The sequence below is a fragment of the Acipenser ruthenus genome, chromosome 23 (assembly GCF_902713425.1).
Source record: "Acipenser ruthenus chromosome 23, fAciRut3.2 maternal haplotype, whole genome shotgun sequence".
Classification (NCBI taxonomy): Eukaryota; Metazoa; Chordata; class Actinopteri; order Acipenseriformes; family Acipenseridae; genus Acipenser; species Acipenser ruthenus.
Genome location: NC_081211.1, coordinates 26,532,042 through 26,554,875, shown reverse-complemented (window position 1 = coordinate 26,554,875; position 22,834 = coordinate 26,532,042). Strand labels below are relative to the sequence as shown.

The following is a 22,834-nucleotide window of genomic DNA, read 5'->3' as shown; positions in this document are numbered from 1 at the left end:
CAACTGCACCTTACTGGAAAAAAGTCAGTTGGGAAACACCCCCCTTTAACAAAAGCCTAATCTGGACCAGTGCATCATTAAAGACTCACAGTAGATTAGAAGACGGATCTATTACTAAATTTGAAAACAGTCTTCTGAAAACATGGTAGTGCTGGCTGGGACTGTCCCACTTGCTTGTCCGTTGCTCAAAAATAGATCTGACTTTCAGAAGAAAATGATGAATTGTTTTACTAAATTTAGTGTGTTTCAAAATATGGCTCCTTTTAATTCCTGTAATACGAGGTCTGCTTCTGCCTGCACCAGTTTTTCAAAGGAAGTGCTCTGGAGTTTGGCATTGCCACATTTATTTCATGTGACAAGCATTTCTAAAACCCAAGTTTTGCAACTATAGTTTTACACATCATTTGCAAAGGCATGAAATAAAAAAAGAAGCAGTTTGCTCTTCAAATAATCAAGTTGAAGCACTTTTTATTAATGGTTAAAATAACAACACTTCCTAGCAGTGCACAGCTGGGTTTCAAAACAGCTTACCTTACAGACAGGTGTGTAAAAAAAGAAATTAAAACACTTGCAAACACAGTCTAGTTAATTACTTGGCACTTATTCAAGTCTTGCCACTTTTTACATGGCAGAACTGGCTTGAACAATCAGTGCCAACAGTAACTACGTCGTTGTCTATTAGCGTTAGCTGTTCACCTTTTTGTATGTGTGTGGAAGATCATTATTTCACAACGTACACATTTTTCCAAAAAGTTCTGTATTCACTTCCTGTATGGCAAGTCACATGACCTGAATGTAGCTAAACGGTTTATTAGCATGCAACATTACCGATCATGGTGTAAACGCAGCTCCTGCTAATAACAAGGTAAGAGAATTCGATTTTTCGAACCTTGGGTAGCTCCACTAAAACCTTTAACTCCACGTCAGTATTTCAGCCAGCCAGGAGGAGCTTTACCTTACTCACCCCCCTCCAAATTTCTAGTTATACCGGAACCCATGATACAACACACACACGCATGTCATGCCAGTGCTTCTCTCTATTAAGCTCCATCTAAAGAACCAAAGGTTCTACCATCAAGGTTAACTGAAATAAATCCAAACAGCTTCTGTATCTCCACGTGACAACCCGTGGGAGGACAAGCGTGTTTTGTGTTCGCTGTGGTGTGTGTGGTTGTAAACTACAAACGAGTGGACTGCAGGCCTGTTTGCACTGCAGTGAAGTTGACTATTACATATAATATTGGAAGACTACCTCGTCTTGTATTCACTTGGCTCTCATCACTGTCTTATGACATGGGTCTAGGTGTGAATATCACCATGTCTAGATGCTTTGCTTTGGCTGTGGGATCAGACTCTAGATAAGTGGGGTATCATTAGATGCATATTAAATGTTAGGGTCTTAATTAACAGTAACACTATATTAAATCTAACATGCCATAGTGCTTGTTAGGCTATAACCTCTGTGACATCATTCCTAGTCCTATTTATTGGATTAATTTTGCGTATTAGCCCAGACCTCCTGACTTCACAAGTGGCTAAACCATAAAATAAATGTAATAATTTTTTTTTTTTAAATCAGTTGTTTACATATTACAGTAGCTGCATTCTACGATTCTCTCAGTCAAGTTCCATTGCTGCTGTTGAGATCAGTTTTGCTGCCAGATAGTTTTAACCTGTGACCGTATCAGTGATACAGACCATTTTGTTCGACTGTGGAGACGTATCATTAGTCACTTCAATAGTAAGCATGAAGAGAAACAATTCATTTGGGTTATTTATATATATATAAGTAGAGCTTCTTTCAAGCTTTCGACTATGCTGTGGCTGCTTGCGTAATCTGGTTTCAGCAGGGTAATTTCTGCATTTGTACTGTAGTGAGTTGTTACTCGTCAGTCTAATGTGCAGTCAGGCCTGTCGGCGTGTTTCAGTCTGTGCTATTTCGAGTAGCATGGAGAGTTCTTGGAACTGCTGGGTCAAACTCAAGTTGAATAATAATAAAAAATAAAGAACTTTGAACTGAAGTTATTTTATTAAGGTGGCAATGGCTGGTCCCACACACAACAGATTGTTATCTTAACCTATTATTATTATTATTATTATTATTATTATTATTATTATTATGTTGAAGCATCACTTCTTTTTAAACCCGCAAGACTTTCTCATCTATACACACTGTTCAGCAATTAAAATAGCTCCACATGCTAAGTACGGTAATGTGAGTAATCATGGGCATAATTTTGAGCCAAGGATACCGCCCCTTGACTTTATACAGAATTTGTATATCTGCTGTATGGTAGCCTATACCACTGAGTCATTATCTTACTGCATCTGTGTGTCAGTCACCTGCATATTGCACATCATCTTCGTCAACATTGTTTATTTTTCAAGAAAAAGTGCACCAGTATTCAAGGCTTTAAAACAGCAGTCAGGACTGTTATGTCTTCAGTGAGTCAATAAGTCAAATGTTATTTCTAAACTGAGGCTGTGAAAGTTGAGGAGAAAGAGCAGGACGTGGGGGAGGAGGTTGCTGCACCAAGGATTTGCTGCCAGGTTTCAGGGCAGACCTCTGGCAGTGACTGTTATGGGTCACATGATGGCTGTTATTGCCTGCTTTTCTACTCGCCTAGCCCTGCTTGTCAGCAACACACATCGCAGGCACCCTGGAGCTTCAAAGAATGTTGGAGATTTTTTTTTTTTGCAGGGGGAGGTAGCTTTACTTCTCCTGGCATCTATCTCCTTACGCTTGCCAATTTTGGAGCAGGGGTGTACGGTGCCACAGACGCAGTTGCTAGGGGGCTGTGGCCAGGAGGTTGAATTGAGTATCAGCTTTCGCTGAGAAGAAAGCATAATTAGACTGTTCTAACACGGAATGCCTCATAGCATTCAAATCAGAATTAGATGGAGGGACAGCTCTTGAAGAATCAATAACAAATATTAGAAGAAAAAAAGGAAGGTCGTTTTTCTTTGTCCCCTCTTTGCTGGCTTGTGTGTAATACTGTATGCACGTGCTGTACAGTCAAGGAGAATGCTTCATTTGTACAGATTCTGAGACTGCAGATTGTTTGTTTTTATTTCACTGGATTACAGCAACATGGCAAGCCTTTTGTCTGAGTTTCGTCCAGTGCTCTCTGGATGTCACCTGGCAGTCTCGTGTTTTTGGATGAATTTAGTTCAGAGCTATTATTAGCTGGTGTTGGAGCGAGAGAGCGGGCAGAGTGGCTTGGGGGGGATTTGGAAAGGACTGGCAGCAGGACAGAGATGCCCAGGTACCCAGTATATTTCCGTAAGGTTGTTGCTTTGTGCCTTTTTATTTTGTTTAAAGAAATAGGTTGTGTTTAAAATCAGAAGGGGTGTTCTGTTACACAAGTTATTTCCAGATCCAGATACAGTACGTTCCATGTTTCATTCCATGTCTTGATTTGTTGTCTTGTCTGAGGTTAAATAGAGTATTATATTATATTTTACTATCGAACAGCCTCCCTTCATCTCTTTGTATTCATTATTTGTAGGTAAATTACATCACAGCAATTCAAGTTGTGGTATCGTTCTGAATTTATTTCCCTACCTGTGCATTGAAGAAATGATATTAGTGTTCTACCAGGCGGTAGTGAATAGAAATGATTGTATAAGTAATGACTAGAAAATGTTAACTTCAAGTACAAAATGATACTCGCAGAAAAGAAGACATTTCTGAAAGGACCTTTACTGTCACTGTTAGGTGTATTCATTAAAACATAGCAAGATTTAGTTTAGTATCCTGAGTTGACCCCCTTTTTTATAACTGACAGAGCAGCAAAGTTGGCATGCAAAGGCAAACTAGGAGAAACTATAAATATATATAATGCAAAAATAGCTTGAAAGTGATCAGTCTTTAAGCGATTTCTGGCTGGGGTTCACAGTCATGCTGTTGAACACAATACCCTTGTTTATTGCCCTCCTGCTTGCTTTGATGGACTACAGTACTTAAAGAGCGCCCCAGTAATGATTGTTCTATTGGGTGTGTATGAAGCATTGCACTATTCACTGGGGAATAGGGGTGTAACAGATACATCACATGGGAACTTAAAGCAGTATTATTGGTGTTCAGACCAGCAGGTTCCATTCCCCCTTTTTGCAGTGCTGTACCCTTGCATGAGTGGGCTGTACAGTACAGTGCATATTTACTAAATGGTGTAACTCTGAATAGTAGGGTGTGTGGCAGTAGGGGAACTGCTGAAGTTAATGGAAACAGTTTTAGATGGTTTATTACTACCATGACCTTTACTGAAACAGTGAGACATTGTTTTGAGTTTAGCCGACACACAGCACAGGCACAAAATTGCGGAATGTGTGTCAATCTTGCACTTAGAAAAGGTATCATGAGATGCATGCTAAATAGCCTTGCTACAGTAGCAATTCTGCATAGGCACACAAGTCACTGTACTAACCCATAATAGTACCAATTTGAAACTCCCAAATCCCGGAGGTCTTGGCATTGATTGCACTGTGAATAACACCGTTTAAACTGAGCATAGGGAGGGGTGAGTTTGTTGCTGCGTTTCAAATGAAATACTGTAAAGCAATGTCCAATGTACTGTATGTCATATTGCTGCTGCACTGGGAATATGCCTAAAAGAATTAGATCTTAGGAAAACACATGCAAATGAACCAAAAAAGAACTCCATTGCACACCCAAGTGAACTCAGTACATTGTCTTCTGGGTATGTGTGAACAGCAATCAGACTGGTTCATTGTTTTAAACCAAGGGGACTGATCTGAGTGTAACAAACCCAATGTGAACACAACCTTAGAGGAACTGCACATTTGAAATATGACTGGATTAAAATGGGAGGGATTCATTAATTTAACCTTGGAGAACCAGATGTCTGCAATTTTAGGCTATTTGGTAACTTAATAACAGGCCACCAGGCAGCAGGAACACGCCCGTCCTCAAATGCCACCAATGTTTCCAGTCAATGTATCCCATTCGAGTTCACTTTCTAGGAATCTACGCTTTACTTTAATGGAAAAAAGTCATGCAGTTTGTGTGTGATAGCAGTTAACCGATTATTCTAAATGTTCATCAGCGATGAAATGTGCGCGTGTGTGTGTGTGTTTGTGCACTGAAACTTTAGACATGGTCTGGGATCCTGACTTTACTGTACCCTGCACTCCTGTCAACACCCATAATCCCTTCCAATAAACAGGGCCTTCCGATGAATAGGACGTCACTCTTTCTGTGAGCTACAACAGGCTTTTGCGAGGCTTTCAGAAATAGACCTTTACACACTGGTAAACTCCTTATCCCCAAAGATCTTTCAGATGCTTTAGAATTCTTTTCATTTTTTTTTTCCGTAGATGATTTAGATCATTAGGGATCAGGAAAGTGTTGCAGTACAATATACTTGAGGGTCAAAATACAGGGAAAGATCATCAGAAGTGGTGCCATTACACCAGAAAGCTTGTCAGATACACCTTGCACCACACATGATGTATATTCCATACGAGCTGACCTACTGTAGGGTTAAAAGCAACACAGGGCTGTGCATGTTATAAGCAATGCAAGAAATCCTCTTCTGTTTTCTTAGCTGGACTTCTCCGAAGTTTGACCCGAGCCAGATCAGGTTGATCGTCTATCAGGACTGTGAGAGACGGGGGAGAAATGTTCTCTTTGACTCCAATGCAAAGAAGAAGATGACAGAAGAAACCCCGGTTTCGGTAAGGAGTAATAGCAATCGCTTAAAAGAAAATGCATGAACTAGCATTCTAATACATACTTGTATTCTGATGTACAGTCTCACTCTCAGTAATCTTTCCATAATACAGTTTTTTTCTTTTTAAATGAGCTGCACATTTTTTATGATGAGCCGTGATGTAAGTGCAATACAGTGAATTGTTCATTGAAATGACTGCTTACAGTACTTTTAGTTCAAAATGGTAATTATGGAGTTATGGGAAGATACTTTTGCATCAAACTAGTGTTCTTAGAAATTAGTAATGAAAACATCATCGTATGATCATTTCCAAATATGACAAGATTAGATCAGATTGGGTTTTCTTTAGGAAGCGAGGTAGAAACGTAGGGATTGGTGCATTCTTGCTGTAGATCAAATGCAATAAAGCACACGGCTAATAGTACAAAGCAGTAATGTATCGGAAGAATAGCACTGTGTACAGTCCACTATGTTGTGGGTAGAAGTCTGACAGATTGGTTTCCAGTATTGAAGTGGAACTGCTAAGAACTGTGTGTTCAGTGTGGTTTTTATCACATGACAGGCTGCTTGGCTAGAGACATTGTTTGTCCCATATGAGAGAGAGAGAGAGAGAGAGAGAGAGAGAGAGAGTGCCATTCCAGCTCACGAGTTCCAGTGGAAGTCATATGATTCTCATTCACATGTTCCAGCCATTGTGTACTCTGTGAGGGCGTGGAAACACATTTTGTTTGATGTGAGCCATTAGCGAGGCGAGACATTGCACGAATTCCACATAGACACTTAAATGTGGTTTGACATTCCACAGCATAGAAAGCATATGGTGCAATAACCTTTTTAGGCAGGTAGGTATTTTGACTGCACTACTACTAATACTATATCATTCTACAAAAATAAATAAATAAATCTGTCATGATTTTGTAATTTGTTCATTTTGATTACACATATTTAAACCAAAATAATAACCGAAATCCTTGTAGATCATTAAGGCTAATCGATGATTTAAAATCCCTTCTTTACTACTTTGGCGGCATTATCAATGGTCCCATCTGTGTAATGATGAACTAATTGCAGAGGTTTCCATCACGTTGCAGAAGCTGTGCAGCGACGCCCAGGTGAAGGTGTTTGGGAAGTGTTGCCAGCTGAGACCAGCAGGGGGCAGCTCCAGCTCACTGGACAGCTCCTCCTCCTCCACTGCGTCAGATTCCAAAGAGCAGGGCCACAAACACCAGGTGAATACGGGAGAGCTGAGACCAATTGCTGGTAGCAGCCTGCAAAACCAGCAAGGAGATTGATTTTTTTACAGCCATGGCCAAATGTTTTGCATCACTTAGAATTTTAGGATTGAGACATACTAATAAAACATTTTTTTATATATATATATGAACTTAATTGAATATAACATAATCTTTTATATAACATCATGTAATCAAAGAGACTACAAAATGATATTGCAAAAGTCTACTGGAAGCCATAATAGTATTATTTTTTTTTATATATGGGTAAACTACAAAACGGTATGTAATTCAATATGTTAACGTAACATTATTCAGCAGGTTTCAATCAACTTTAGGATGCAAAATTAGTTAATTCTATAGGGTGATGCAAAACTTTTGGCCATAGCTGTACACTGTGAAAAGATGCAAACGGCCATAACTAGAGCTGACATTCTACCGAGGTCAAACTTAGGTTTCAAGCTATAGCTGCAGTATTTATATAACTGCTTGGTATTTACTATTCAACCTCCAAATCTATGTTACACGGCAAACCAACAGAGAAAATGCAGGAGTCGTTTGTACTTGATGATGCAAAAAAAACAACCAAGGACACGACCTCGGTGTCCTCATTGCTAGTGACAGCCATGGATGCAAACTCACATATACAGAAGAACTCCCGTTTTCTGTCGTGACATAAAACACTTTTCCAGGGGACATAAAACACACACACACAAAAAAGAAGTTTGTTGAAGTTTATTCCCTTTGGATTTGATTGTGGTTTGAGTTATCTTTCCTGCCGCTCTGGAGAATGCTAACGCTGACTTGTATTTAGTTTCTATCTAATATCATGCTTCCCTCCCAGGGTTCGCGTTGTTCATCAGATGCCAACATGCTGGGGGAAATGATGTTTGGGTCTGTTGCAATGAGTTACAAAGGATCCACTCTGAAGATCCATCAGATCCGGTGAGATTGCTTTTAAAGGTCTCGTAATGAAGACATCCGATTGCTACTGTTTAAAAGTACAGTGCAAGGTAAGCTGAAGTCTCTGCTAATGACTTTCTTATTTCTCTCTGCAGCTCCCCTCCTCAGCTCATGCTCAGCAAAGTGTTTACAGCCCGCACTGGAAGCAGTGTTTACGGCAGCCTCAACACGTGAGTGATGAGTCCTTTCTCTTTCATATTCATTGCAATTAATAGTACACATGTTTTTATATTAAGATTAAATGATCATTTTGTATAGGGCAGTCTTGTTATTTTTTAATGGCACAGAAACATGTACCGTACGAGTTGAGATCGTTGCAGGCTCCTAAGTTGATTGTCAGAGGTTAAACATACTGGAACAGATTCTCCACTGTGCTATAATGATAAGGGATGACTTTTTTAATTTAGTCAAAAATGGACGCTGTAATTGCGCTTTCTGTAAATACGCCTGTGTCACCATTTTCATTTTACTCTTATCATTCTCAAGGTGAAATCAGTGACAAAATGTATTTGCTCGTTTTTTTTTAGGTTACAAGACAGCCTGGAGTTCATCAACCAAGACTCAAACACATTGAAGCCAGATCACAACAGTGGGGTGAATTGCCTTTTAGGAAATATAGGTAAGGTTTTCAGATTTTCAACATCAAAACGAAAGTGCTAACCAAATTTGTATTTCTATTTTATTTTTTCATTAAAATGTTTTTATATTATGTACATAAATATCTTCTAAAGGAAAGGTGCAATTTTGGATTTACTTTTCCATTAGGAACCTTGGATTGCTCAGTTTGTTAAGAACTCCTTAGAACCATGTGAGCTTGATTGGTGTCCACATCGCTGTCCCGCAGCCATGCATAGAGAGGTCCGTCTTTCTGCAAAGGATGCTGGAAGAGTTTTGCTTAATAAAATCTTTAAATACCAACCAGGCACTTCCCGATTTCATTTCAGTTAAAGATTGTTGACCTGCTTCTGCAATGCTTAAAAACCTTCCTACTTTATGGTCCTGTGTGGTTCTAGCTCCTATATGAAGGATCGATAATAGCTTCCCAGATTTATTATAACAACATGGAATGCATATGGCAGTACTGAAGTTAGTTTATACCCTTTCTGCTATTTGTTTTCTCTTTTATTGGGAATTTAAGTTAATAATTAAGATTCATAGCAGATTCATGTATTGTAATCCCTTGAACAGTCTCTCCCAGCCATCCATACTGTTTCTTTACTGCTTCTGCAGTATTAAGTTCTATTTTTGCTGGGATATAACTTGGTTCTTGTGCCCGTTCTCCTCTCTCCCCCTCTGCTTCACTAATCCTTATTTTATGTCTTATTTTACGTTTTGCCGTGTAGGTTTTTCTCAGCTTTGCAGCCCCAGGCGGGCGTTCTCAGAGCAGGGCCCGCTCCGTTTGATCAAGAGCGCCTCTTTCTTTTCAGGTTTGCAACGTGCCGTGTGACGTGTACAGTGTGTGTGTGTGTGTGTGTGTGTGTCTCTGCATGCACCATCCGCATTTCTGCTGTAGCATGTGGCTCTGCTGTGGAAATGAGAAACTAGGCTAATGGATTACTTCGCTTTGACACTGTATTCTCTGCTTCTACTAATTATTATTATTATTATTATTATTATTATTATTATTATTATTATTATTATTATTATTATTATTATTATTATTATTAATAATCATTACTTCCGAAAGGTCACATGCTCGTATTGCAAAACTGCTTAATAGTTCACTGCATGTGTTTTATTACCTGAGTAACATTAGTGTTGATCGTTTTGTTTATAGTGTATAGATATATGTAACAAATGTTTTTGTCCTGTTCTCATGTATACTCAAAAAAGTACAAAAAAGAATTCAGGACTGAAAGGGTTAAACACAGTTTTTTTTCTGGCTGTGCTGCTGAAACATATTATAACACTGGCAATGTGTGAAATACTGCATGGGGGAGATTTACCAAGCCCTGTATTTCAGTGTCATTAGCACAGTTTTATTCAGCAAGGAGAGAAATGTTTTTCTGATGTTACAAAACTCTAAATAAACAGCTTAAGAAAACACCCTTGAATTCACTTACTGGGTTGTTTATTTCAAGTTGTGTTACTTCAGTAACTTTGGGATTGCCCCCCCTATGTGTTTCAACAGAACAAAAATCACCTGAAGCAAAACATTAAGCGAGTAATAGGCACCTACTATTTTTATACAAACTGGAATCATCCTGTAATCCATTTGCAAGGATACAGTTGCTTCTCTATTTTTTTAAAAGACTGGACTATGTAACCGTGTTTGCAGTAACTGCAATGAGATGGAACTGCAGTTTTAAAGCAAGTCCTTAGGCTCTTAATTAGAAGCATAACATTTCTGTGCATGGCTGGGAAACTAAACTTAAGTCTTGACAAAATCACTTGCTCCCAGCCCAGATTGAATTTAGTAAAGGAAAAGGTTCTTATTTCTGCAGCTATGTAGCGCTTTCATTATTTGTTAGGGATTTTTGATTGATAGTTATCAATAGATAATGCTTCACATCTACACCTGGTGATTTTGTTTAGTTCAGTGTAATTGAATTGGTTTATTGGGTTATTTGAAGTCCTGATTGGCACGGTGGTGGGAGAACAATGTCACGTTTTTCTTTCCATTTGTGATTGCTCGGTTTGATGTGGTTGTCAGATGGAATCCTTTCATAATCGGCATCTCAATAACTTGTGATCAATCTTCCCTGTAGGTCACAGTAACCCGATGGACATGCCAGGAGGAGGTCAACATGAAGACAGAGAAGGTGGAATAGCCAGATCTGGTAATGGAACCACACAATTTATATGCACTGTACTATCATATTGGTGAGGGACAATGACATTGGGGGCTACCAAAGTGCCGTGACAGCTGGACGCACACCTCACACCTGACCTGAACACCCCCTGCCTTTCAGTCCTCAGCCTTTGTGAAGCAGAGACGGATGTGCTGAATGGTGTAGGAGGTTTATGATCTGGACTCATTATCCTTTCATTTCAGAAGTGGAAGGCGTGTAGTGAATTAGCTTCTCCAAACCTTACCAAGCCTCTTACACCTACTGTACAGTTCATGGTGTTGGAATCCTATCATAGGTGTTTTTTTCTTCATTAAGCATATCCTGGGGAACTGCAGTAACCCAGGGGTGATTAAAATGAATACTGTATTTGTATTCTGTATTGAACATGGGCATAGAACTAGGATGTAGCATCATACAGTATATAGTGGTGTGCTGGTTGGGATATAAGGCACAAGTCAGCACAAGATACCTGATTGCCCACAGTAACACTGAGCGTTAAAACAGTGTTACACACACTACTGTATTAAGACTCCAGTTACGTTGGTGAACGTGCCTAATGCACAGGCTTTCAACCAGGTTGGGAGGGCCTTGAGGGGATGCCTGAGTGTGAAGTGGTTTGATGAGAGGGGAGTGAAAGGGTTAAAGGAGCCACAATTATGGCTGCATTCCACACGCAGCACATCAAGAAAAACACTTTGGACGCACGTCACTGAGACATACCTGTCCTGAGAATGCTTGCGATAGGGTGTTGGTATGCTATGCTACAGGGTGCTAGATGCTCATCCAAACACCCAGGAATAGATCTGAGAATGGAAGATGATCTTTTGGCAGAGCCATAGACCCCAGTTTCCACCTTGTGCTTAAATATATACAAATACCATAAACTGAACTGATAGGAGGCTCCCCCCTCCGTGCCGTCCTTCCAATTGCAAGTGGGAGGCGTGTCAGGACACGGCATTGTGGCAGTGCTTTCCGAGCTGTGTTGTAGTTTTAGTTGTAACCACTTTTTTCTTTATATTTTTGCAGCGTCTCTAAGCAGCCTGCTGATTACCCCGTTCCCATCGCCCGGGTCTTCTCTCACTAGCAGCTGTGCCAGCAGTTATCAGAGGCGCTGGCTCCGCAGTCAGACCACCAGCCTAGAAAATGGGGTTTTCCCAAGATGGTAGGGGAAATGCTTCATCTTCATTAAGATTTACTATCCACTTACCGTTGGTTTAATGTCTGGTGTAACACTTATTCAGACTGGAAAGTCAAATGGCAAAATACATGTGCTCAGACTATACAAGGATTCTCTGAATGACACGGCTTTATTGCACAAAGATTTTTGCTTATTTGAGGAATACGCAGGAAGCCTGACAACATTACTAGTTCACAGCACGTCAGTCAGCTGATTTATTTTTTTTCTTCTTCTTGGAATTTAGTGTAATGTAGATCGGATTCAGAATAAATGTCCATTGATGCTGAGAATTCGGAAGCACTGCATGGAAACTTCACAGAAAGTATTTGAGCTGAAAAGAAGCAGAAGTACATGTAAAGGTTCCGTGTGAAAGTGAAAAGTGACCTTTCTGACACTTCTATGGAAAAACATGTTGTAGCCTTGTGACACCCTGTTTAAGTGTGACTCGTTTCTGCACTTCTGTAGAATCATTGAGAGAGTTCATGGATTCCAAAGAACCTGATTGGCTCTTGGGAATCGATGCGTGAGGATTAGGATACATGTTCATTCCCATTCAAGAGCATAGTGTGTTTGTGCATTATATCCAGGTCAGTGGAGGAGAGTTTCAACATGTCTGATGACAGCGGTGGTCCAAATCTCGGAGCCATGAGAAAAAAGAAAATTGCAATCGGTGTCATTTTTCTGCTCTCGCAAGACGAAGAGGAGAACATCAAGTTTCACGACTTCTTCTTCTCTCACTTCCCGCTGTTTGAAAGCCACTTGAACAAACTCAAAAGTGCAATCGAACAGGTAATACCACCGCGTTGGGTTTTTGAGTTTTCGAAATGACCTCCCTTTAGTGCTCCTTTGCTTTACAGTCTCGTCTTGTTAGCTTACGTGCACGAGACAGACAGACACACACACACATACACACACACACAGAGCCCTCGGGTGAGGTTTCTGATTAATTGTCCCCTGGTATCAGCTGCCTGCGTTCCAGTCCTTCTCCCTTTCAGTGCTAAGAGATCAGACTGCACTGCTGTGAGCTGGGGGAAAGTATAAATAATAAAGCAGGGGCTGCCTGTGCTGCTGAATACCTGCTGCTGCTGCATAGCTTTTATTTTAGAAAACATAATTAGATAAGCAGATGCCTTCCTGCCCTACACACGTGGCATACAAATTAGTATTACAGCTGCTAGATAAGATGTACTTTTTAACATTGTCAGGTGTCTTGGGTTATTTTGGAAGTCACGGATAGAAGATATCAGCCTACTTCCACACAGCTTCTCTTGAATGCACTAATTTATTGACCTGGCTTCTGATTTTTATCCAGTTTGACCTGCACTGTCAGGATGTTGTGGTCTAAGCAACAGGTTTTCTTTTCTTTTGCCAGTATAGAGCACATGTTGTACACCGCAGTGTTGCCGTTTTGATATCAGTACAATGTGTTTTATCAGATCAAGCACTTATCACCTGACCCTGGCACTGTTTTTATTAAAGGCTATGAAAATGAGCAGACGATCAGCTGATGCAAGCCAGAGGACTTTGGCCTACAACAGGATTGTGGATGCTCTGAATGAATTTAGGTAAGTGTCTTTTTTTTTATATATATATATATAATTAGGGAGGGACTCATCTAAATCCCTCTGCTCATTAGAGGTTTAGATTCAGTGAAGCAGTAACAGGTGTCACATTAACAGAAATATGCACGCTGAAGATATTTTGAACATATATCAGCAACAAACATGTGGCTCTGAAAAGAGCAATGGAAAATAATAAGCCTGTTGACTTGTAGCAAAATGCTTGAATAGACAGTAATTCAGTCTGCAGTTTGAGTAAGTACAATATCAAGTTTAAATGCCTGAGACTGTCGACACTGGGCACACACTTTTGTCAGTGTGTTTTTCCTCTAATAGGTAAACAGAAAGCCCAGTTTGTTTTTGCTGTGCTGAAGGGCTGGTAGCTCCCTGAATCATGTGGAGGAGGCTGTGTGTCTGCGTCTGAGGCGTGTGGAAGAGGCTGTGTGTCTGCTCCTGAGTTTCTGTGCCGCTGCTCACATGTTTGCGGTGAAGGGTTCCCTTTTGCTGCAGTCACATGCCTGCTGGCGGCCTGCCAAAGGAACCTGATCTCTCTCAGAGGAAACACTATCAGTTCCAGACAGTGCCAGGGCTACCAGAATAGTAAATACTGTCAGGGCCACGAGATGGAATCCATCTCCTCGAAACATCCACATGTTTTTAATATCTCCCATCCGTGGTTAAATATAACGTCAAACTCTCAAATCCGCATTGGAACTACAAGGCTGCAGTTTGTTTTTCATTTAAAGAGACTGGTGCTTAGAAAAGTGCAGTACAAAGCAATATAGGCACATATTGCAGAGATGTACAACATGTGATATGAAAGCAGTGCTTCGTTTCATTCTTTCTGTATACTGTATATGAAATCATGAATGCCAGAGAACTGTGTTTCCTAACTGGAAATCAGATTGATGAAGCCCCTTTCCCTGAGCTTCCCAAACAGCTGCTTACTTTAAGAACAGACATTCATTTTAGAGAGCAAGTGCTAAAGGCTTGTTACTTAACTAAAGACAACTGATAATCTGCTTGTTGGTCGACCCTTTGGGAGATTTTGTATTTGAATGTGGCAAGCAGACAAGACCAATTAAAACGGCTCTTCATTTTTTTATGCCTCATTTTCAAACACTATCATTCATTTTAATTCCATTTAGTACACATAGATGGAAAATGTAATCAAGGGCCTCTGTCCTGTGTTTCTGTCAGCAGACTGCTCCCTATGCACTGTGTTGTAAGATTACAATGACATTGCTTTTTGTGTGCAGGACGACCATCTGTAACCTGTACACCATGCCGCGGATTGCAGAGCCAGTGTGGCTCACCATGATCTCCGGATCTCCAGAGAAGAACCAGCTCTGTCGCCAGTTTATGAGCGAGTTTGCTTTCCTGATGGAACAGGCAACCAAGAACCAGTTGAGTAGCGTGTGTGCTTTTGTGTGCCCTGAAACCACATAGACATAATTTCTACAGAAACACATTGTAGTGCTCCCTCCCCAATTCACCGTCAGATCATAGTTAGTTAACGTTTTATTTACGTTCTCAGGTTCCTGCCAGCGCTGCTCACAGCAGTACTTACTAACCACCTGGCCTGGGTCCCCACGGTCATGCCAAATGGACAGCCTCTCATTAGAATCTTTCTGGAGAAACGTTCCTCACAGAGCGTGGACATGCTGGCGAAGACACACCCGTATAACCCCCTGTGGGCACAGCTGGGTAAGCAAGACTCACAGCATTGGATCACATAATACCAGCAAGTGTACCCTCACACAAGAGGTTCAGGTTTCAAACTAACCAGAGACACGTACAGGAATAGGAGCCTAAAACATTGGGTAACTGGGTTGGATCAGATTTGGTCCCAAGAAATTAAAATGTTTGTATTTTAGTTTTAAGAATAAGTATATTTTTATTCTGATATATAAAAAAATATCAGATGTCAAAATATAAAGCCTGATGTGTAAGTCTGGCAGGTCACTGCTGCCCTCTAGTGGATATCCGGGTGAATGCATTAGAAAAGTTCAATTGTTATTTTGTTTTTGCTTATTAAAAGTCAGGAACTTCTTGAATTGACACATTCAGGGGGACAAGAAGCTGAACCATTATATTCAGGGTAAATTAGTGGTTTATTTCACAATTTTAATATCATGATTAACAGTTGCAAATTACACTATGATTGTACTGTGTTTTTCATTCCTGTTGTAGGTGATTTGTACGGTGCTATTGGCTCACCTGTTAGACTATCGAGAACTGTGGTTGTTGGCAAAAAACAAGACCTTGTTCAGCGATTGCTTTACTTCCTCACCTATTTTATTCGGTGCTCGGAGCTCCAAGAGAACCGTCTGATTGAGAACGGGGAAGATGAAGCAATAGTAATGCCTGGGACTCTCATTACAACATCACTGCAGAAAGGAGAGGTGGAGGACTCGGATTATGTACTTGTAACTATGCATAAGCACAGAAGTGGTCTTGGACCCCAAGGGACTAAAGGGGAAGAAAACTGCAGCTCAGAAAACAGTTGCCAAAGCAGCACACATCCCACGCAAGGGAGTGTGGGATCTGATAACCCAAGCCAAGAAAACGAATGCAGCCAAAAGAGTTCCAACAGCGCTCTCAGATCCCTGTTGAATAAAAGCACACTCGAAAATAGAGTGCTGCCAGTAATTCGCACGGAGGATGTCAGTGATATGAAACCGTATAAAAAGATGGCTAGCTGTTGCCTGGAAACAAAAATGGAGACGGTAGTGTGCGTAGGATCATCCTTGAGGGACCAGGGCTCGGTGCTGCCAGCTGGGCTCGAGACAGATGTAGAAGCCAGGGGCGGTGATGAGACAGCTGAGGCTGGTAGCATGTCTATCAAGGTGTTACGGTCTTCAGGAATCCCAGTGGAAAAGAAGCCACCAGGTAAGCATCTGCCTTCTACTTTTCCATCTGATGATGAGCAGCCTTCCACCAAAGTGACTTTTCTGATTGGAGATTCAATGTCGCCAGACTCCGACACGGAAATCAGGAGGCAAAAAGTAGAGGAGCAAATTAAAAAGCACAAAAAGCAACTGAAGGAGAAGCAGAGCAGCGCTGAGCTGAAGACACCTGAGACAAAGAAAGCGTCCGAGGACCAAACAAACAAAACCAGCGAGGCTAAAGAAACGCTACTTCTTGTGGCCAGCAAACTCCCTGAGTGGGACCCTCCCCATGAAGGGTGCATAGACATGTTCGACGAGTATTTTACGGATGATAATCCGGTCGAAACCAGGACTATCGATGATGTGTTACAACTGAAGAATCCAAGCGGTCCTGAACAAAAAAACAAAGTGCACTTGGATCGCTCGGAAACTGGTTTCACTGGAAGCCAAGGGCAAAGTGAACCCCCTACCAATCGGTGTAGTTGCAGCGCAATGGACATAAGAAATCAGAGCTTTTGTCAAACTTGTTCTGCTGAGCAGGACAAAGGGATCGTAATCTCTGTTACTGTCCCCCAAGGGGACCAGTTGGATTTGAAGAAGGTTACCCCACTCTCCGAGTGGGACATCCCGAGGAACGAGAGCTCTGATAGTGCGCTAGGGGACAGCGACAGTGAAGACACAGGCCACGACCTGCCGAGACATGACAGCAGCTGCTGTGGAGAGGAACAGGAAGAATGGCTGGACGAAGTGGAGATACCATTTCCAGGGTATGAGAATTAAGATACATGTAGAAATATAGTGTGTGTGTGTGTGTGTGTAATAATGGGATGCCAGAATAAGAAGATACTCTATACTAAAGAGGTTGGAATGCAACCTAATTCTTTAGGTTGATTCCAAGTTGACAAGTGTTCTGAGCTTGTAGTTTAACACAAAGCCGTGCCCAATGAGGATCATAAATTATACCAGTGAAAGGCAGCCCAGCTTGGTTCAATCAAGCTTTGGTGGCTATTGAAATACTTCACTGAGCAGCCACGTGTAAAACTAGCAGCTTTGTTATAAAACAGTAGCAGTTTAAATGGGGAGAACCTGAATGTAAAGTAGTCACTAAAGAGCATTTAAAGACTTTTTTATAATGTTAAATGTCATATATTACACTTACTTTTTCATACATGGAATGCTGCTGTTTAGAAGTGTATGCCATCTGCCTGTCAAAAACATCTAACGATAGTAGTGTGTTTTAATGCCTGCTATATGTTAAGTAACAGCATATCTTACAAAAATGTATGTATGTATGTATTTATTTATTTATTTATTACTAGCTAGCTCACATGCAATCCATCAGTGACTTTTGAATCATACAACATGATTAAGTTACCTTTGCAAGAACGGTCTCCCGATGAAAAGGGCCTCTTTTGACACACGTGGTTTTATAGTGTACCAGATCAAACACTGTGCCGAAGTAGAAAAGCAGTAGCACCAGCCAATAAAGTGAAGGCAGGGAATCTGGAAATAGTAAATTAGCGAGTTCCTGAAGAGCGCTAACAGATGCTTCGTATGCTAGGAATATGTGAGAGTGCTGCAAAAGTACTTAATAAACAAAGAGAAGCAAGTGCAGTTCATCATTTGTGTGGTTAAATGAACACTACTTTTTCTTTCAGACAGATGGTGTTGAAAGTATACAGGCCTGCACACATATGTTGCATGTTTTGTTCATGACTGCTTCTTTCATGCTGTAGGTCTAAACTAGTTGAAGCCAACTTCTGCAAGCCCAGCATTGCTAACTTTGGAAGGTCCCTGTTTGGTGGCTACTGCCCAACTTATGTGAATGACTTCGTTCTGCATGGAATAGCAAGCGACGAGAAGCTGAAGCAGTGTTTAATGGCGGATTTGTCCCATGCTGTACAGGTAAACAGTCGCCTATTCTCTAGTTGTTGCATATTGAAATGGCAAGTACATCTCTCATATTCCATTATTTAATAAGCAAGACAATTTACAAATTGCAAGATTATTGATGTCAACGATGCCTGGTCTGCTTTATAGAACATATTTACTATTCTGTTATTTTATCTTAAATATTTATTTGGATTAATAAACATTGTAAACATGTTGCAATACAAACATGATTATATAATATATTAAATATAATAAGGTGGATACCAATTTTTGAGGCTTGTGATTTCACACTTTTGACCTGTATATAAAATGATAGATTTTTAGTAATTGGCATACTTTATAAAAACACCTAAACATGAATATATATTAAGACATTCTAGAATGGCATTTCTGCTAGCTGAGTGCTTGTTCACTCCAGAGTGCGGTACATAGTGTACAAACAGCATGTTTCTAAGATGGAAAGTGGCTTTGATTGTAATCACGGCTCTGGTCTTGAATGCTCTGTCCTCCTCTTCAGCACCCAGTTTTGGATGAGCCCATTGCGGAGGCTGTCTGCATCGTCGCAGACGTTGAAAAGTGGACGGTACAGGTGGCCAGCAGCCAGAGACGGATGCCGGAAAACAAACTGGGACAGGAAGTTCTAGTGTCCAGCCTCGTCTCCAACCTCCTGCAGTCCACTCTGCAGCTTTACAAGCTCAATCTGTCGCCAAACTTTGTACGTTTTATTCCTTCCATGCATGCCCACTCACTTACACATCGACTGACAAAGGGAATGCGTTTTACAGAACAGCCTTTCCCCATTATGTCATGTCACACTGAATGCTGATGCAACAGCTGTGATTGCAGTGAGCAGTAGGGTCCAAGGTGAATGATCCCAATGAAACCATTGAGAAACTGGAGTGGAATGTTCCATTCTGAAGCATGTTGGACAGATTACTGTTAAGTTATTGGTATATTTGGGTTGTGGTTTATATAGTTATAAGAATGTTATTACATCACCTAACATTTGTATATTCGTGTATTATTATGCAAAGTCTTCTTGGTTATTGTAAATTGTTAGGTTAAGGGTTAGGAGCTCTAGAACAGTATCATTGCACTTGAGATCCATTTACTAAAGGTGTAAGTGCATCACATTGTCTTGACTTTGTCCATTTAGTCTTATGCTTATTGTACTGTTGTTCATTCTTTTTCAGTGCATTATGCACCTTGAAGACAGACTCCAGGAGCTATATTTCAAAAGTAAAATGCTGTCGGAATACCTAAAGGGGCAGACGCGAGTGCATGTGAAGGAACTGGGAATGGTACTAGGGTAAGAGTTCTCTCCTTTCAGACGTACCAGTCTAAACTGTGCTTCTAGTGACAGACAGAGATACACAGTAACACTTCAGTAGAACACGCTGCATCACATTGCTCTTCCTAACAATGAAGCCACAGAAATGCAGCTTGTCATTTTATATCTTGCTGTTTTTTTAATTTACAGATATACCCCCCTTTCTGTTTAAGATGGAAGTTGAAATAATTGTACAGTTCAGAATGGCCTGCTTCCCTTAAAATATATAACCGTCTCATTCCAAATAATCCTAAAGCAAATTTGTGTGCTGTCTTTATGATATTCTTTTCACCGGTTTTGATAACTTATGTCATTTTTCATATTTACTCTCTAGGATTGAATCCGGCGACCTTCCTTTGCTGGCAGCTATAGCAAGTACTCACTCTCCTTACGTGGCTCAGATACTGCTGTAAATCGCCAGCAGGCAGAAATGGAAACTGTTTCAGTGGAAACCATAGGAATAGCTGGGATACAGCTGCAATCTAGACTGAACATGCAGATCCCAAGCCATCTGCCTTCGGAGGCTGAGCCATATTGATGTGCAGTGCACACAAGCAAGTAACAGAGATCCCCTGAATGAGAAGAGACCTGGGACAGAGGAAGGGAAACAGCATGTTCCTCGATCTATCACCTATCACTTCATACCAGGAAAGAGTAGCTACCAAAAGGAAGACTGTGTCCTCATTGATTTGAATGTTTGAGGTATTATTTTGCCTCTTCAGACGGTTTACACTGTAAAAAGAAAGAATTTTTATAAAAGAGCTAGCTGAAGAAGAGGAGCTGCAAAAAGGTACTTTTCTTTGGAATGTTGTTGCTAAAAAAGGAAGCGGATTAAAACACCAGCCTATTCATTTTTCTGATTTGAACAGCACTGCTAAGCTTTATCATGCGTCTACATACAGTATAAAGCATCTGAACAAGAACATGTTAGTGCACCACCCTTAAACACACATCGACTATTCATTGTGAAAACCCTTGCTCTAACATATGGACCTGCAATCAAGTGGATATGCTGTTAAATGTGTGTAATACTGTATTTTTCAATTCCACATTGTGTAATATTCTGTTATAATCAGTTGCCAGTTTCAGATGTATTGGGTAGTTCTCTCCATGTCTGCGTAATATAGGTGTTCTTTTGGATTTTAATCAAAGGAAATAAGTTTTACACCCTGAGCATTGCACATCGTTTTGATGCAGTTCAGAGTTGACTTTTAAAATAATACTTTGTTCATTTCTTTGTTCATTTTATACAGTGCTAGAACAACCTTTGTGAATCTCTTTCGATACACATAGCCTAAAGGTCGATCTGAGTCTGAAAATCAAGTTATGACATTTCCTGACAGTCTCAAAAATGCAATACTACTTCTGACCTCTAGAGGGCTGCACTGAGGGTTTGTCACTGCTCACTGTTTTTTTTTAGCTACCGAATTGTTTTCATCATTTAACAAACTGCTTTTGCAGCAAAACACACTTTCTCTTTTCACAAGGCATAACAGGGGATTCCTCACAAGGATGTTGAATTTTTGTTATTCGCCAGACTATATTATGCTAAATGAGCATTTCTTTAATGGATTTATTATGCTTTACAGATACTGTGCCTCCACGTCTGCAGAATTAACATTTCTACAGCAAGTTTCGACTTTCAGGTTTTCTACCAACATAAAAACAGGCTGATTGATACACACAAGAATATACAAGACCTTTTCCAAGTAAAAAATATAGACATTACAGTACGTACATTTTATATAAGGGAATATAGTTGTGTGGGATACATCAAAGGGCAATTTTTAAAAGAGATCTCTTTTTCTGATATTTGTACCACAGTTGCTGCATAACTACATAATTTTTTATTCCTGTATGTTATTGATAGCTGGATATGTCATGTACTAAAGTCTTAATTGACATGTGGCATGCTGCATACAAAAATGTGTCATAGGAGTGTTGCTTTTGTGGGCTCATTTTTAATGTCCTTCTTTTAATAACTGTTGGCTGCTGTACATGTAGCATTCTGTCACTGCGATTTGTAAAGAACATATATATATTTTTAAATATATTGTTAAATTATTTAGAATGTATGGGCGTGCAAGTTGTAATTGTAAATACTTGTGTTATCTATGTTATCACATTTTGTACATAATATGCACTGTACTTCTGAATTATTATTTCCCAATTTTATGGGAATGTTGTGCAATAAATATGCCATTATTATTATTATTATTATTATTATTATTATTATTATTATTATTATTATTATTATTATTACCCTTTTCTCTCATTTGGTCTAGTCGTGGAGCTATTTGATTATTCCCTACAGCAGTGGTTAAAGCAGTAACACTACAGGGTGTTAAAATATGAGCCAATATCCAAATACCTAGACATGGTGTTTGGCAAAACGTAGTTCAGTTAATGCACTTAAAAAATGGCAAGTGAATTGGATGTCATGTGACTCGGGCAGAATGGTTCTAAGACTTCCAAGCTGTGTTGGTATGCACACATGTCTGCACAGGTTGGAACACTTGTTAGCCAATGAGATTGCTCCCTCTGTTGTTGCAATTGTGTAAGGTATAGGCAGGGTTGCTGTAGAATATGCGGGGGATCTAGGGCTCGCTAACGTGTTTCTTCACAGGGCAGACACCTTTAATTCATTTAGCACCAAATTCATTTTTCATTTCAGAAATCAGAACACAATGATAACATTACATTTAGACTTCACTTTTGCGGGAAGTTATCATAACAATATAGTTAAAGAGAAAATTAAAATAACTGGTAGATGCCACTTAAAAATGCTTCAAAAAATGATATAGTAGCCTGGCCTCAAAATAGGACAATGGCACTTAATGGGTTAATGTGTGATTCATGGCCTTGGTGGTGCAATATGAATGGTACTAAAATACCATGTTCTGTCAAGTTAGACTCCCATCCGTGACAAATCAGCGTGTCAGTGTGAATACTTCCATATATAAAGAAACAAGACTGAAATAGGATATGACTGACACCAATCAGGAAGAAATTCATACGACTGTTAGTCACACCATTGCAATACTCCAATAAAGTTAAACAGCGTATTTCAAAACTACTGTTCATAATATAGTGCGACAAATACCACCAAAAAAATAAAATAAATAAACATATGGTGACAGCAAGAGACTCCTGCTAGTTGTAATCTGCTTTAACAAAGTCCTGAGGCCCAGTTAAACAGTGTCATGTGTTTGCTGAGGCCGAGTTAAACAGTGTCATCTGTTTGCTGCCTCATTTTCAAATAACGTATTGTGTCTCGGTATTTTTCAGCAGAACTACCCTGATA

General features: G+C 40.1%; 1 protein-coding gene across 4 annotated transcripts in view; it reads left to right on the top strand.

Moving 5' to 3' along the window:
* Nucleotides 1–21,744, top strand: part of LOC117413304 (folliculin-interacting protein 1-like) — a 25,109-nt gene extending 3,365 nt beyond the window's left edge. Inside the window, exons 1-18 of one of the 4 annotated variants that reach the window (XM_058997022.1) lie at nucleotides 2,793–3,266; nucleotides 5,568–5,697; nucleotides 6,785–6,922; nucleotides 7,770–7,870; nucleotides 7,984–8,058; nucleotides 8,416–8,507; nucleotides 9,232–9,315; nucleotides 10,597–10,668; nucleotides 11,707–11,842; nucleotides 12,445–12,646; nucleotides 13,337–13,422; nucleotides 14,676–14,822; nucleotides 14,954–15,123; nucleotides 15,610–17,074; nucleotides 18,044–18,212; nucleotides 18,718–18,915; nucleotides 19,394–19,509; nucleotides 19,865–21,744. In XM_058997022.1, the coding sequence (XP_058853005.1) occupies nucleotides 3,133–3,266; nucleotides 5,568–5,697; nucleotides 6,785–6,922; nucleotides 7,770–7,870; nucleotides 7,984–8,058; nucleotides 8,416–8,507; nucleotides 9,232–9,315; nucleotides 10,597–10,668; nucleotides 11,707–11,842; nucleotides 12,445–12,646; nucleotides 13,337–13,422; nucleotides 14,676–14,822; nucleotides 14,954–15,123; nucleotides 15,610–17,074; nucleotides 18,044–18,212; nucleotides 18,718–18,915; nucleotides 19,394–19,509; nucleotides 19,865–19,943 (3,594 nt within the window). In that variant the 5' untranslated portion in view covers nucleotides 2,793–3,132 and the 3' untranslated portion in view covers nucleotides 19,944–21,744. Of the gene's footprint in view, nucleotides 1–2,792; nucleotides 3,267–5,567; nucleotides 5,698–6,784; nucleotides 6,923–7,769; nucleotides 7,871–7,983; nucleotides 8,059–8,415; nucleotides 8,508–9,231; nucleotides 9,316–10,596; nucleotides 10,669–11,706; nucleotides 11,843–12,444; nucleotides 12,647–13,336; nucleotides 13,423–14,675; nucleotides 14,823–14,953; nucleotides 15,124–15,609; nucleotides 17,075–18,043; nucleotides 18,213–18,717; nucleotides 18,916–19,393; nucleotides 19,510–19,864 lie in introns of those variants that run through there. The other 3 variants (XM_034022285.3, XM_058997023.1, XM_058997024.1) reach the window with 3 other exon arrangements.
* The last annotated feature ends 1,090 nt before the right edge of the window (nucleotides 21,745–22,834 follow it).